Below are 17,034 nucleotides of genomic sequence, written 5' to 3'. Positions count from 1 at the left end.
TGATACATATATTTTGATCTAAGTTAAATATGGCTGTGTAGGTTGAAACCAAAGCATTAAGGAATCACTTTTCCACCCCTTTTTCTGTAATTTTTGTATTATTTTTGTTGAACTAACGATATGGAAAGAGTTGGTATGATCTCTCAAGCAATCCCATAATGCTTTACCTATCTGAGCCTTCCCATCATCCTTCTCTGTCAAATTCCTTGCTTTGAGTATGTCCACTGTGAGTCTTTCAGCAGTGGAAAGATAGGTAAGAGAAAACATCAGGTCTCCGTGTGCGGTGTCCTGAAATTTGGAGGCCATATTTAAACAATCATCTTATCCCTTACGAAAATTTCCTATAGGATCCTATAGGATTCCTATAGGATCCTATAGGAAATCTTATAGGATCCTATAGGGCACCTTTCCTATAGGATTTCCTATAGGATCCTATAGGAAATTGTTGTATGTTAAAATCTTGAGAAAAATACATATCTTATAAACAAATATCATTCTAAACAAAAGATATTTGATATAGGTCAATTTTATCAGTGGAATTGTCAATTATATATCACTGTTAAAGCAAAAATGCTTTTTATTGTTTATAATGCACAATGTTATAGTCATCTATAGGATTATATAGAAATTCTTTAATTTCTATTTTAAAGAAATCTTGAAAAATTGATCATTTGTAAAGTAATCTTTTATGGAGAAATATTTTATCATTATGAATGTTTTTGTACCAAATCATTGAAGCTGAAATTATTTTTTAAAATTTATGTTCAGACCTTTACAATAATTCCTATAGGATCCTATAGGAAATCTTATAGGATCCTATAGGAAATCCTATAGAAAATCTTATAGGATCCTATAGGAAATCTTATAGGATCCTATAGGAAATCCTATAGGATCCTATAGGAAATCTTATAGGATCCTATAGGAAATCTTATAGGAACCTATAGGAAATCCTATGCTTATTCATATAGGAAATTTTTATAAGGCCGGGTTGAATGAAAAAAAAATGAATCTGGTCTAAATATCAGTATGTAATTTTAATTTTTAATTTATGTTCAGACCATCCCTTACAAAAATTTCCTATAGGATTTCCTATAGGATTTCCTATAAGATTTCCTATAGGATCCTATAAGATTTCCTATAGGATTTCCTATAGGATCCTATAGGAATTCCTATAGGATCCTATAGGAAATTGTCCCTTTTTCCTATAGGATCCTATAGGATTTCCTATAGGATCCTATAGGAAATCTTATAGGATCCTATAGGAAATCTTATAGGATCCTATAGGAAATCTTATAGGATCCTATAGGAAATCTTATAGGATCCTATAGGAAATCCTATAGGATCCTATAGGAAATCTTATAGGATCCTATAGGAAATCTTATAGGATCCTATAGGAAATCTTATAGGATCCTATAGGAAATCTTATAGGATCCTATAGGAAATCTTATAGGATCCTATAGAAAATCCTATAGGATCCTATAGGAAATCTTATAGGAACCTATAGAAATTCATATTAACTGCTTTGAATATTTTTACAGCTTTTTATATATTGTTGGATCTTTGGCAAAATTGGTAATAGGCACTGGTCCCTCAAAACATAAGAGAATATCATGTTTACATTCTTTATTCAATATGTATAAATGTATGTACATATTCCACAGTATGGTATGCATCCAGATTACTAGAGAATTGTTTCATAGATTTTTGCAAAGTTAATGGTGTTGCTACTGCTTTTTAATTATAAGTTCTAAAAGTTATCACAAGTATCCAATATGTCTTGTCAAGCTGTGGCGTCACTGTCTTTTTCTTGTGTGAGTTCGAACTCCTGCCAGAATAAGTGGCTAAAACCTCCCTTGGCCAGACCGTGTCCATTGTCAGCATACTGCTTCAGTCACTTAATAATTGAAGAATTTCAGACAAAAGTCTTTTGCACATTGTTCAATTTTACTGTGATAACCTTCTTAACCTCCGTCTGAGTTGCGTTGAACCATTTGCAGATGTATTCTGAAAGAAAGACATTGTGAATTTCAATTAATTGTACATGTCTACAAAAATGCAAAATGATGAAGGAAAAAATTTCTGAAAACAATAATAATCATTGCACCAATTCTATTTTGAGCAATTCATAGCCTTTATTAGTTAACTGAATTTTTTTCAAAGACAAGGTATTAAAGCTGGACAATTTGTAAAAAAAAAAATATAAAGAACATGAACATATTTTATAGGACCAAGTCCACAGGAACAATCAGAAACGAATTTTAAAATGCAGAAATCCACAGAGGAGAAAACTCTACTCTGGTTAAATATGCAATTGGGCCATTACAAAGCTGCCAGGGCCAAAAAAGTCCCAAAAACTCATAGAAAATTCATTTCCAAGGGTAAACGGTAATTCCCTATTCTCACCAGTCTTTGCTTGACCTAAATCATCAGTCCAAACCACAAAAAAAAAAGCAACCCCCAAATTAAATTTTACAGCTTTTATGTAAGCAAAATGGCCAGATTATCACAATGCACATTTCATTTCCATTATGTATAGGTTAGCAAAAAATATTTTGAAACAAACTATGGTGTTTACCTTACATTAAGGGTTGAAAAGAAATTAAAGGGAAAGAAAACTTGGCAAATAAACGATCCTGAAGAATGTGTGAGGTAATGAAATTTGCCCTGACAGCCCCTCTAACATGTTAATTGTATGTTATTTATTAGCATGGGTCTTCCTCAGTTATATATCATGATGGTCCCTTGGAGGCAGTTGTGGATAACATTAAATAGATAATTTTTAATAAATCACAAATCAAAAGTTAAATGAATGTAAAGTTTTTTTAGATTCAACTGCATTTAAAGAAATATGAGCAATTGATCACAGTCTTATAAGAAAAAAAGAGACTAAACAATGATTGCATTATGTATCCTTGTTTCTTCATTATAAATTATAACTTGTTCAATGTAATATAGATATGTTGTTTACAAGGTAAACTACAAATTAGATCAAATAATTATCTCATTTTCAATTTGATTAGATGCCCAAATGATCCAATGCATTACTGTAATACATACCTTCCTCGATCAGATTCTTCTACACTCTGTACCCTTCCCCTATGCTCTTGAATTTAAACTGTCTTGATAGCTGTATACTCATTTGGTGCTAGTCTCATATAAACAAAGACTTAGACAGGATACCACACATCTGATAATATCTAATAGGCGGTTACTGTTACTAGTGTAACAATAGCTACAGGAGTAGTGACCTAATAATAGGTGCCAGGCTAACAAAAGAAATTCACAGTTGTTGAATCTGTGGTTATGGCTGGTGGAGTAGGGCATTCTCTAGCTAACATCAGTTGACTGTTAAACCTTACAAGTGATTGAGCATGGTTTATAATAAAATTTGTCTTTATAAACATATTAATTTATCCTCGTTTCCCATCCTTTATGAGGGACAGTACTATACCCATGCTGTTCGCACTTATGCTTTTACATTATATTTTATATATTAGGCAGAATTGCACTTTCACTTTTTAACACAGCCAAGGTTAGGTAAAATCTGATTAGATAAGGTTGACTTTCAATATAATAGAAGAAATATGAAGTAAGTGAATATTATGATCACACAAAAAGTAAAAATACATTATATACTGATAATAAGACCAGTTTCATTATTTTTCATTTAACCCGGCTTTATAAAAAATCACTGGATGAATTAGCATAGGATTTCCTATAGAAATTCCTATAAGATTTCCTATAGGATCCTATAGGAATTTTAGAATGGTCTGAACATAAATTAAAAATTAAAATTATATAATGATATTTAGATTAGACTCATTATTTTTATTCAACCCGGCCTTATAAAAATTCCCTGTATGAATTAGCATAGGATTTCCTATAGGTTCCTATAAAAATTCCTATAAGATTTCCTATAGGATCCTACAGGAATTTTTGTAATGGTCTGAACATAAATTAAAAATCAAAATCATATACTGATATTTAAACCAGATTCATTATTTTTCATTCAACCTGGCCTTATAAAAATTCCTTATACATACACATTTATACATATTGAATAAAGAATGTAAACATGATATTATCTTTTGTTTTGAGGGGCCAGTGCTTATTACCAATTTTGCCAAAGATCCAACAATATATAAAAAGCTGTAAAAATATTCAAAGCAGTTAATATGAATTTCTATAGGTTCCTATAAGATTTCCTATAGGATCCTATAAGATTTCCTATAGGATCCTATAGGAAATCCTATAGGAAATCCTATAGGATCCTATAAGATTTCCTATAGGATCCTATAAGATTTCCTATAGGAATTTTTGTAATGGTCTGAACATAAATTTAAAAAATAATTTCAGCTTCAGTGATTTGGTACAAAATCATTCCTAATGATAAAATACTTCTCCATAGAAGATTACTTTACAAATGATCAATTTTTCAAGATTTCTTTAAAATATAAATTATAGAATTTTTCTATAGAATCCTATAGAAGACTATAAGATTGTGCATTACAAACAATAAAAAGCATTTTTGCTTTAATAGTGATATATAATTGACAATTAAACTGATAAGATTGACTTATATCAAATATCTATTGTTTAGAATGATATTTGTTTATAAGTTATGCATTTTTCTCAAGATTTTAACTTCCAACAATTTCCTATAGGATCCTATAGGAAATCCTATAGGAAAGGTGCCCTATAGGATCCTATAAGATTTCCTATAGGATCCTATAGGATCCTATAGGAATCCTATAGGATCCTATAGGAAATTTTCGTAAGGGAATTACAAAAATTCCTATAGAATCCTATAGGAAATTTTATAGGAATTTCTATAGGAACCTATAGGAAATCCTATGCTAATTCATATAAGGAATTTTTATAAGGGCGGGTTGAATGAAAAATAATGAATCTGGTTTAAATATCAGTATATGATTTTGATTTTTAATATATGTTCAGAACATTACAAAAATTCCTATAGAATCCTATAGGAAATTTTATAGGAATTTCTATAGGAACCTATAGGAAATCCTATGCTAATTCATACAGGGAATTTTTATAAGGGCGGCTTGAATTAAAATAATGAATCTAGTCTAAATATTAGTATATAATTTTTATTTTTTATTTATGTTCATACCATTACAAAAATTCCTGTAGGATCCTATAGGAAATCTAATAGGAATTTCTATAGGAACATATAGGAAATCCTATGCTAATTCATATAGGAAATTTTTATAAGGCCAGGTTATATGATAAATAATGAAACTGGTCTAAATATCAGTATATAATTTTAAATATATTTTCAGAACATTACAAAAATTCCTATAGGATCCTATACGAAATCTTATATGAATTTCTATAGGAACCCATGCTAATTCATATAGTGATTTTTTATAAAGCCGGGTTGAATGAAAAATAATGAAACTGGTCATAATATCAGTATATAATGTATTTTTACTTTTTGTGTGATCATATTCACTTACTTCATATTTTTTCTATTATATTGAACGTCAACCTTATCTAATCGGATTTTACTTGACCTTGGCTGTTTTAAAAAGTGAAAATGCAATCCTGCCTAATATATAAAATATAATGTAAAAGTATAAGTGAACATTATGGGTATAGTAATGTCCCTCATAAAGGATGGGAAATGGGGACAAATTAAAATAATATAAAGATACATTATAAACCATGCTCAATCATTTGTAAGGTTTAACAGTCAACTGATGTTAGCTAGAGAATGCCCTACTCCACCAGCCATAACCACATATTCAACAACTGTGAATTTCTTTTGTTAGCCTGGCACCTATTATTAGGTCACTACTCCTGTAGCTATTGTTACACTAGTAACAGTAACCGCCTATTAGGTGTTATCAGATGTGTGGTATCCTGTCTAAGTCTTTGTTTGCTTTGAGACAAGCAGCAAATGAGTATACAGCTATCAAGACAGTTTAAATTCAGGAGCATAGTGGAAGGGTACAGAGTGTAGAAAAATCGGATTGAGGAAGGTATGTATTACAGTAATGCATTGGATCATCTAATCAAATTGAAAATGAGATAATTAATTGATCTAATTTGTAGTGTACCTTGTAAACATTATAAATATATATATTACATTAAACAAGTTATATATTATAATGAAGAAAAAAGGATACATAATGCAATCATTGTTTAGTCTCTTTATTTTTTATAGGATAAAAACTGTGATCAATTGTTCATATTTCTTTAAATGCAGTTGAATCTAAAAAAAATGACATTTCATTTAACTTTTGGTTTGTGATTTATTAAAAATTATCTATTTAATGTTATCCACAACTGCCTCCAAGGGACCATCATGATATATAACTGAGGAAGACCCATGCTAATAAATAACATACAATTAACATGTTAGAGGGGCTGTCAGGGCAAATTTCATTACCTCACACGTTCTTCAGGATCGTTTATTTGCCAAGTTTTCTTTCCCTTTAATTTCTTTTCAACCCTTAATGTGAGGTAAACACCATAGTTTGTTTAAAAATATTTTTTGCTAACCTATACATAACGGAAATGAAATGTGCATTGTGAAAATCTGACCATTTTGCTTACACAAAAGCTATAAATTTTAACTTGGGGATTGCTTTTTTGTGGTTTGGACTGATGATTTAGGTCAAGCAAAGACTGGTGAGAATAGGGAATTACTGTTTACCCTCGGAAATGAGTTTTCTTATAGTTTTTGGGACTTTTTTGGCCCTGGCAGCTCTGTAATGGCCCAATTGCATATTTAACCAGAGTAGAGTTTTCTCCAATGCAAATTTCTGCATTTTAAAATGCATTTCTGATTGTTCCTGTGGACTTGGTCCTATGAAATATGTTCATGTTCTTTATATATATATATATATATTTTTTTTTTTACAAATTATCCAGCTTTAATACCTTGTCTTTGAAAAAAATTCAGTAAACTAATAAAGGCTATGAATTGCTCAAAATAGAATTGGTGCAATGATTATTATTGATCTCATTAGAAAATTTTTCCTTCATCATTTTGCATTTTTGTAGATATGTACAATTAATTGAAATTCACAATGTCTATCTTTCAGAATACATCTGCAAATGGTTCAACGCAACTCAGGCAGAGGTTAAGAAGGCCATCACAGTAAAGTTGAACAATGTGCAAAAGACTTATCACAGTAAAGTTGAACAATGTGCAAAAGACTTTTGTCTGAAATTCTTCAATTATTAAGTGACTAAAGCAGTATGCTGACAATGGACATGGTCTGGCCAAGGGAGGTTTTAGCCACTCATTCTGGCAGGAGTTCAAACTCACACAAGAAACAGACAGTGACGCCACAGCTTGACAAGACATATTGGATACTTGTGATAACTTATAGAACTTATAATTAAAAAGCAGTAGCAACACCATTAAATTTGCAAAAATCTATAAAACAGTTCTCTAGTAAGCTGGTTGCATACCATACTGTGGAATATGTACATACATTTATACATATTGAATAAAGAATGTAAACATGATATTCTCTTTTGTTTTGAGGGACCAGTGCCTATTACCAATTTTGCCAAAGATCCAACAATATATAAAAAGCTGTAAAAATATTCAAAGCAGTTAATATGAATTTCTATAGGTTCCTATAAGATTTCCTATAGGATCCTATAGGATTTCCTATAAGATTTCCTATAGGATCCTATAAGATTTCCTATAGGATCCTATAGGATTTCCTATAGGATCCTATAAGATTTCCTATAGGATCCTATAGGATTTCCTATAGGATCCTATAAGATTTCCTATAGGATCCTATAGGAAAAAGGGACAATTTCCTATAGGATCCTATAGAAATTCCTATAGGATCCTATAGGATATCCTATAGGAAATCTTATAGGATCCTATAGGAAATCTTATAGGAAATCCTATAGGAAATCCTATAGGAAATTTTCGTAAGGGATACGTAATTATAGCTTCTCTGAGGTACATCAAGTCTCATCCACCCTGAGATTCAGAGGCCACAGCACAATACTGAAAATGGCAGAGCCATGTTTATAATGGTAGTGAGTTTCCAGAAGCATCTGAAACTAGGGGTGGCTGGTACCAATAGCTCACAGTACTACAGTATATAAGACTGACACAAAATACAGCAATATACAGTACATATGCAGGTATATAATACGTGTATTATGTACGTGCTACATGTGCATCAATCAAGCAGAATGAATGTTCATGAATAATATTTCAAATCTTTAAGATAATGGTGTTTATTATTAATAGATATATTCTGCCATAGATCCATAATAAACTCTTAATAATAACTAAAATGCACGGTGAGGGTGCTTGCGTGCAAATGTCCGTTTTTGTGTTTGCAGGCATAGAATGAGACACTTTCTAATAACCCCACTCATTCAAACTAATTTAACCTTTTAACATTTTCTTAAAAAGAGAAAAAGGGAATATTAAGCAAGTATCATCTTTAAAAGTTTTTAACTTACCCCTTTCTCCTTCTTCTCACAGGGTACAATCCCCTTCCACAGGACAACTTTCTCCGTCATCTTCAAATCCAAATCTCTGAGTGGAAAATGAACACAACCAATACACTCATCTTGAGAATACACATCATAATCATACACAAGAATCTCTAAGGTTGCAGAATCCTTCTCATCTTCGGGGACCTCAAAGACAAACTCCTCTTCAAATTCTGGGTGTGTGGTCTTCTCGTGTGTCTTTGTTTTCACCTGATGCTGTTTCTTAGGAAGAATATGCATCTTACAGTACGGGTTGACACCATTGCTAGCCGTGCGTGACTGAAGATCTATTGCTTGAATGAGACGGATGCATAGAAGACCCATGTCCCTGTTATAGTCTAGGGAGAAATTTATGGAGCCGAGGCTGTCTTCACTGGCAGTGGACTGCATTTTTCGTAAATTTTGCTAATTAAAGAGATGAATTTATGACATAACTAACACAAAAGTTTGCCATAATGAAGAATTACTTAAATACTTCTTTACGAGTTCAAATTTGTTAAAATTGCATTTTTAGAAAGTTTATTTCAACAAGTACAGTGTAATATTTCTAGTCTATCCTGTTCTCATACTTTTTAACTAATTAACTACTAGCAAAGACTCAACTGAAACCTGTATGAAAGCCAATAATTTGATTGCAATACCCCCAACCTTCCCCAATGCAAATGGACAACCATTCAAAATTTATATGGTTGAGGTATCGTGAGAAATATATCATAACCTACCCTTTTGTCATACAGAGAACGATCCAGTTTTGAAAGATCTATCCTGTCCTGCATCGAGGCCCGTCTGCCTTGCCTCTGACTCGGCACCTGAACAGTGGACACAGAGCGCATGATGTCCTCCGTTTGGAAATTGAACGTGATCTCCTGCAGGCCTGTTCCACCAATCGAAACAGCAGAAGCCTTCCTGTCTGGGGACGGTAAGGGGGAACCTGAAGTAGAAATTAACTGTCATGTGTATATGGTAAGATAATTATAGGTAAGACAACAGGTTCAAAGAGGTGTGGTCCATCTTCAGAACTTCTCTCACTTAAGAACTTTATGAACCAAATTCTCTGGTTGTCTGTGTAGTATATTAATATCATTTCTTCTAACATGTACCTACAAATGTATTAAGATATGCATGTATCCACCAAGATCTAGCTGATTCTAAGCTAGCCCATTTCTGATCTATCCTGAAATTTTATCGAAATTCGTAACTTTTTGAGTTCAGCTTTCTAACAATAACATAACAGCAAAGGGAAAAACATCCTTAGTTGCACAAGTAATTACAACAACTGGTTAAATAAGAAATTTAATTGTCAGCATGGTAATCAGCTGCACAACTATAAGTGCCAGAAAAAAAATGCAAAAATTACCTTCCTCAGTTTTTCTTAGACTACGAGGAGGAGCTGCAAAACTGTATGCACGGATTCGGTCAGGATTTGGAATGTAGAAGTCTTCATCCCTTTCAGTTGGCAAGGGGGAGATAGGTGGGAGCAGCGCACTTGGCCGTCTGGTCGATGACGATGCAGAGGCAGATGAAAATGATGAAGTTTTTTGGATAGTTCCAAAATCATTCTCTTTCTGACATAAAATTTCCTTACTCGATCCATCTTCTTCCAATATACTGCGCTCAAACCAGTTCAGTTTATAACGTTTTGAGCAGAGCAAATAAAAAACTAAGATCAAAAGCAGGATGACTACAAGTGGAATGAGCACATAGACAGCTATCATGTAACTGGGCACTGCCATCCTGAAGTGATTTAATAACTTGTTTTGCAGCAGCCTTTATAGATCCCTCCAGTGAGGCCTGTGAGAAGAAAAAGGACCACCATCAGTGAGTAAGACCATCATGTGATAATTATTTTCTTGAAAAATTCAGTGAACAATTAGCCAATGTAGGCACAGTGCATGTACTTCCAATTGTCATATTAGATCGTTAAAGCCTAATTATCACATACTGCCTCTATTGAATGGTTTCCAAAGTGAATCCTTGAAATAACAGTTTCGAACACAATATTCTTCTTGTTTCAAGTAAAAGTGTTAAATAGTCTAATACATGGACATACAGGGGGTAATTATTGTAATTCACTGTTTTTACCACATGCTATTCCAAAATAGTTTTCATATCTTTTAAATTTCACATCATTTAAACCTGTACATAAAAATCCTCTATGCATCAAAGTATAAAAATGAATTTGATTTTGAAACTGTTTGCTTGATCAGTTAAGTTAACATAGTACTACCCAAGCCATGTGCTTCTATCTCCATGCATCCAACTGCCTTGCCTCAGTTCACTCTCTGTTTTATCTATATAACTGGCTAGTTCTGCAGCCCATCAAAATAATATAAGCTGAAAAAAATTAAAATGAAAGATAACATTTTAACAATAGGTGGCATATTGGTATAAACTGGAAACCTTGACACTATAAATTAGAAAAAAATAAAATACCTGATCAACACTAACTGACTAAGCCTCATTGACAATAAAGTGATGAAATACAGAATAATACTTTCTGGACATCATCGAAGTAGCCTAAGGGTATTACTTATTACCATATATAATAATAATAATCTTTATTGAGCACTAAAATGCATACATATTACATTTTACAGGCTCTCTACACTAGTCATAACAATCTTAGCAACAAATTATACAAATCTATACAATACTTATGGAATGATTACTGGGAAGCAGCACAGAATAAAACGACTATTGCTATTGATGGGTGTGTCGTTTTTTCAAACTTTCAGTTATATAAAGATATAATGTTCTCAAACACGATTCACTTTTTGGACTGAGCAGCCAAAGCCATATATAAGCCACATGTATATATTATACAATGATCTTGGCAATTTCCCCAAAACTGTGCTGCAAACCAAGAAGCCCAACATAAAAAAATGAACATATCTAATTCAATCTCTCCAGTTTCAATCCAATAGTACATTTTTTTGAAATTCTAATTTAAGTAAATAACAACACAAGAAAATACAACACTTTCATTTGTAATTACCTATCAAATCTCTCCCACCAAGTTCTGCTGACAATGTCATATATTAAAGGTACATTGTACCAAGGATACAGTCTGTGTCAAAAACTTTTAGGCTACTTGACCTTCAGGAGGTCCAAGGTCTTAAAATCTACAAACTCAGGAGAAGAGAGTGACCAGCTAGGAACTGCATGATTTACAAAATTTCGCTGGTCCACATTCAATATTGCTGGCATTTAGTGAAGCTGCAGTGTTAACATACGGGTGCTTGTATAGTACTATACTATAGCTGGCTAAACTTGATCTTGGATCCGATTGATCATAACAAATCTGTGAAATCTCTCCCCAGTCAAATTAATTCTGTCATCTTTAGCATTTTACAAATCCCCACTGAAATCATCTAGCTTAGTTAATCAATATCAATACATCCATTTGGTCATTCATTAGGTAAATAGACAAACTATGATCTGCATTTAATTGGCTTTTTACATGTTTCATCCGAATTTTCTCGGCAAATAGATTCTGGGATCAGAGGTTAGTACAGGAACTTAACTACAGGTATATTGGTAATGCCCCAAAGAATTTTAAATCAAATTATATGTACAAGTATCTGATCAATTAATTTATAAAGGTATACAGTTCCGCATCATGATCAGTGTTATATGTATTATGTTTTTTATTTGAAATTCTTCAAGCAAAAGCTTACAGAGATGGTAGTTAGCTTGAGTCCATCATGTTAGAACATAGGCATATGAACTTAAATATTACAATGTAATGCCTTAATTGGAAAATAAATTTTAAAATACTCAATATTGAATTAGTGAATAGAGTTAATCAGTGTGGTACATTCTCCATGCCCATGCATCCATGCACATACACATTTGCATGTCAGCCCTTTACTTTGTATGACACCTTACACTTGATGAGTTTCTTTAATTTTTTAATCATTCAACATCTGACATCAAACTATTAAGCCTCCAAAAACGGGTCCTATTGGGATTTTACAGGAAAAAAGTTCAGATGGCTGATTTTGAGATACACTGTAGTACACTGATGGCTGATATATACACTGATGGCTGATTTTGAGATACTACCAGTAGTAAAACAGAAACAGCTATATACATGTATGATTGGAGAGAAATATGATCATTTCTGTGTGTGTGTACAAATGCCTAATATAAAGCTTCAAACCTGACACCTGTCAGCTTCTACATTTTCAGTTCATTATATGTATACACAGAGGTTTGAATTATGACAGATCTCAGCTGTATGAGATGTAAGATATATAAGATTACATAAAATATCTCCAACTTGGGCAAACAACCAGCAGCACTTAAATAAAGAGAAACAATCAACTGTTACGAGTGATGATTCCCACCAGAGACGTGACATTCTAACCTTCAATTACAGCTATCAGACTACTGTTATGTGCCCAGAAGTTATTGCATTTTGCTGCCTATTCAATGTTTTCCATGGCGCTGGAAAATGTAATTGAAAAAACATCTCCCCCAAGAGTTGGCAAGTACATTGTGCGGGATCAGTAACATATCTATTACAGCTTCTATTGCTACTTTTATGTTTGGCAATAAACAAACACTGGGATTTAGCATGACTCGATCAGCAAAAGAGAGGTGTAGAGTTGTGGCATCTCCTTCAATGGTGACATTCCTTATGTTTCTCAGGGTGCAAGTGCTAGTTTTACCACCTGGATGACCACATCAAGATTTTGGATTATATTTCTATTACGTATTCACTACATGTTATTGGAGAGAAATGGTCATGATTATTTTGTGCCATAAAATCTTCTAAGTCCTCTCCCCAAAAATGTACTGTATTTGAAGTAGATTAACATTAAAAGTTTGTACAAGTTGAAAAAAGGACTTACATGAATACTAATGCCACTTTTATTGCTTTCTAAACCATTTTTTCCTTGATTGCAAAAGAGAACCCTCTTTTAACAAATATAGCATTATACCATTCCAAATCCCCATCCAATAATAGAATTTTTATTTTGTACCTTTTAGAATTATTCTTGATCATCAAAGACATTTTATCAGTAAAACCTGCAATTAAAACATGTGCCAGAAAGAAAAGTGTTAATATCATAATCTTAGGCCCCATTCCCTTTGATACCACTGGTCTATGTACATCGATCCAACGCCATGGGGATTCTCAATTAATGCAATTAATTAAACAGATTACACAGCTCCAGTCCTAGTGTTCAGTGGAATACAGAAAAGCTGGTATTTATACTAGTACGTCTGAAACAAGAGGAGGCGTGCCATTCAGTTAAGCTGATTGCACTAAGAGAGAGTCCCCGCAGAGTTGGATCGATCTCCGTAGGCCGATGGTGTCTACACATGGGAATCAGGTCTAAATAACATGAGAAATGATTGATCTTTTTCTAATCACTTGACAGGAAACACTTTTCTATTTTGGTCTCCAGATAAATATTGCGTTTTTGAAATGATTCCAAAAAAAAATTCTTCAAGGACATATGGAGTCCGTAATATGAAGTAAATTTTATAACAGCCATAGACGTAGAAATAGTCTGGTCTTAACAACGAAAAAATGGCAGACCTTATGGTCAGAAATATAATCACAATTTATCAGGTGCACATATTTTTTTTGTAACATTTGCCGGTCTCTCCTACTGTAGGTAAAATCCACCCATATCACAACGTAAATGAGCTAAAAGACTTGCTTATGAATATCCCCATGTTTAAGATGTGCATGTAGGCCAAATTCACACAAACTGAATTTTCCATTCACTTTGAATCACTCAGAATATGAATCTGTGTTTGAGATGGCAAATTACTGATATTATTCATCTTAAATTTTCAATACTAATATTAAAGATGTATTATTCACTTTTTATTTCATATACGAAATGAATCTTTTAATGTTTCTGTAATGTTTATTGTTGACTTGGTAGATTGCTAGAAATGCATGAGTTAAAAATTTTTATGACTATTCTAAAAAAATTAATTTAGTGTATTAACTGACTTTTCATGTAGCAGGGCATTGACTACATGTACCATTTGGATCTCTATCCCCTAATATACTATAACACAGTCAAAACGAAAAGTTTGCAGCAAGAAATTTGCAAGAAATATTTGCATTGCAGCAAGAATATTTCAAGTTTGTGCCAGGTTTGCAGGGTCTTTATATTCTTGCAAATTTGCCCCTTATTGGCATAAAAGTGTGAAGTAAGTTTGCAAGAAAGTACTCATGTTCTTGCAAATTTGCAGCAGTGAGAGAGTTTGTAGCAAGCCTGATATGTTGCTTCCATTACCAGAGTACTATATGTGAACTCATAGTCAGTCATGTGATCACCATCCCTGTATACATACTGTGTGGGCTTTTTAGACTGATTCGACCATCTAAGACAAAAAAAAAAAAAAAAAAAAAAAAAAACCTGTCATAATCATATTCAAATTTGGTCTGTGTTTAAGGGTTCCTAACTGTAAGGTTTTGACTCTGAAGTTGACGGCAATAAGTCATATTTAATTCTGAAAATGGGCCTAAACTTTACATTAGTTCAATTAAGATAAATACAAATATACAGTAGATACATGTAGTATAATGTCTTCGTTATTAAAATCAGTGTCTGTCTGAAACATAAGCTGCATATTTTCTACCATAAAACAGGGACAACATTTCATTAAGTTGAACTACAATAAGTACTGAAATTTTGAACTATGAATTGAGACCATTTGAAGCAGTTCCATTCAACACATGCCCAGTTCAAGACTGATCCAGATAACACTTTGTGTGTGAGGAGCTCATGCATTGTAACTTAATGGGCAATCTGCTGGAAGGCAAAATCTAATAAAAGAAACTGTGGGAATCTATTATTTCTGGGATTGCTTTCCATGGCAAGAAAAGTAAATAACAACTCGCCATTTATTGGTCTGGTCTGGCTTCATACAGTAAGAATAGTCTGTAGGCAATGTAAAAAGACAGCAGCCATGATGAATGGGCAGCATGGCAATGCTTTTTTTTTTTTTTGGAAAGAAAGTTCAGAAAAATGTTGATGATCTACTAATCTTAATGTACTTGTTCATGCAGTTGTACAGCAAACATCCGAACACATATAAACACAGTATATGTGCATGTGTCTTCCTCCCCCCCCCCCCCCAATAAAAACAGAAACTCGGTACTTTTATGCATGCAGACTGTGAGGCAGACAGCTGACTTTCCATAGAGACAGACAATTAGGCAAATGGGCAGACATACAGATAGGTGGACAGACAGACAGGTGGGTGGACAAACAGACAGACAGAAAATTTGGACAGACATATAGCAAGCCATAATATTACTAACTTCCAACTTGACCAGCATACTTAGTCTAATATAAATATAGTTATAAACTAAGTCAACTGCATTCATTTACTCCTTATTCATTACTTCAGTAAACCGCAACAGCATAGCATTAATAATAATAATAAAAATAATAATGGTTAGTATAAACTGTGATAAGGTTAACTGATGCCATTTATTGCATTCAAATGGGAACTGAGAAATAGTCCTCACATTTACAAAAATAGAAGTTCAAACGTCATCACAAGTTAAAGATATCAATTCCATATGCGTTCACCTGCCTGCATGCTAATCTTTCTAATGTACAGTATATGATTTAGGATAAATACTTCCTTACAGACCTGTAAATACCTGGGAATTAACATCACTAATACGCAATTATTCATAAATGGTAAACACCCAAAATTAGATTCATTATTTGATACTGCCCTGCCTTAGGATGCTTAATATACCCCTTTCCAAGAAATGCTATATTGTATCTGAAAAAACTCCCAGGAAAGAAATTGAGCCATTTTCAGTTTAAAACTAGAGGATCAGAGAGGCGATACCGCCTCCGAATATTGTACCACCAGCTGGAGCAAGCGCATTCGTATAGACCCCCACATACACAAAATAAGGGACATAGCCACCAGTTTTGTGCTTGACAAGCTGTAAAAATGCAATCAACAAGAATTTTTAAACTATTGCAAAAAATATATATGGTACAATCAAATTTAAGTTCTTCGTAAGGTAGGTCAAGGGTCAATTTCAAGGTCACAGTAAATTGCCAGTATATGACTTCCTATTCAAGTTCAAGAGTAACTATGGACCTATCTCTGTCAAGTTTGAAGTTAAAAGAGAAAGAAATTAGCAGAGTTCAGTTCATGATAAAAAGTAGGTCAAAGGTCAATTTCAAGGTCACATTTAGATTGCCAGTATATGACTTTCTATTCAAGTTCAATAGTAACTATGGACCTATCTCTGCCAGTTTTGGAGATAAAAGGGAAGCAAAATTTGCAAAGTTCAGTTTATGGTGAAAAGTAGGACAAAGGTCAATTTTAATGTCACATTTATAATGCCAGTATATGACTTCCTATTCAAGTTCAATAGTAACTACGGACCTATCTCAGCCAGTTTTGGAGATAAAAGGAAAGCAAAATTTGCAAAATTCAGTTCATGGTGTAAAGTAGGTCAAAGGTCAATTTTAAGGTCACATTTAGATTGCCAGTATATGACTTCCTATTCAAGTTCAATAGTAA

General features: G+C 33.0%; 1 protein-coding gene and 2 long non-coding RNA genes across 9 annotated transcripts in view; 1 reads left to right on the top strand and 2 right to left on the bottom strand.

Moving 5' to 3' along the window:
* Positions 1 to 17,034, bottom strand: part of LOC106158899 (synaptotagmin-5) — a 59,568-nt gene that overhangs the window by 2,780 nt on the left and 39,754 nt on the right. For all 7 annotated transcript variants that reach the window (XM_087010099.1, XM_087010098.1, XM_087010102.1 and 4 more), the window contains 5 exons: positions 10,730 to 10,836; positions 9,860 to 10,293; positions 9,225 to 9,433; positions 8,470 to 8,907; positions 168 to 288 (listed from right to left, as the gene is read on the bottom strand). In XM_087010099.1, the coding sequence (XP_086866225.1) occupies positions 168 to 288; positions 8,470 to 8,907; positions 9,225 to 9,433; positions 9,860 to 10,235 (1,144 nt within the window). In that variant the 5' untranslated portion in view covers positions 10,236 to 10,293; positions 10,730 to 10,836. The remainder of the gene's footprint in view (positions 1 to 167; positions 289 to 8,469; positions 8,908 to 9,224; positions 9,434 to 9,859; positions 10,294 to 10,729; positions 10,837 to 17,034) is intronic.
* LOC147762814 (uncharacterized) lies at positions 1,609 to 4,787 on the bottom strand. The gene is made up of 2 exons (XR_015333678.1): positions 3,058 to 4,787; positions 1,609 to 2,004 (listed from the first exon to the last, which is right to left on the bottom strand). It is a non-coding gene; the product is annotated as an uncharacterized LOC147762814 (long non-coding RNA).
* LOC147762813 (uncharacterized) lies at positions 4,789 to 7,503 on the top strand. The gene is made up of 2 exons (XR_015333679.1): positions 4,789 to 6,005; positions 7,074 to 7,503. It is a non-coding gene; the product is annotated as an uncharacterized LOC147762813 (long non-coding RNA).

Source organism: Lingula anatina, chromosome 3, assembly GCF_051362555.1.
Source record: "Lingula anatina isolate TDL-2025a chromosome 3, LinAna3.0, whole genome shotgun sequence".
In the NCBI taxonomy this organism is placed as follows: Eukaryota; Metazoa; Brachiopoda; class Lingulata; order Lingulida; family Lingulidae; genus Lingula; species Lingula anatina.
The sequence above is the reverse complement of the archived record's forward strand: the minus strand, read 5'-3'. Positions and strand labels throughout refer to the sequence as shown.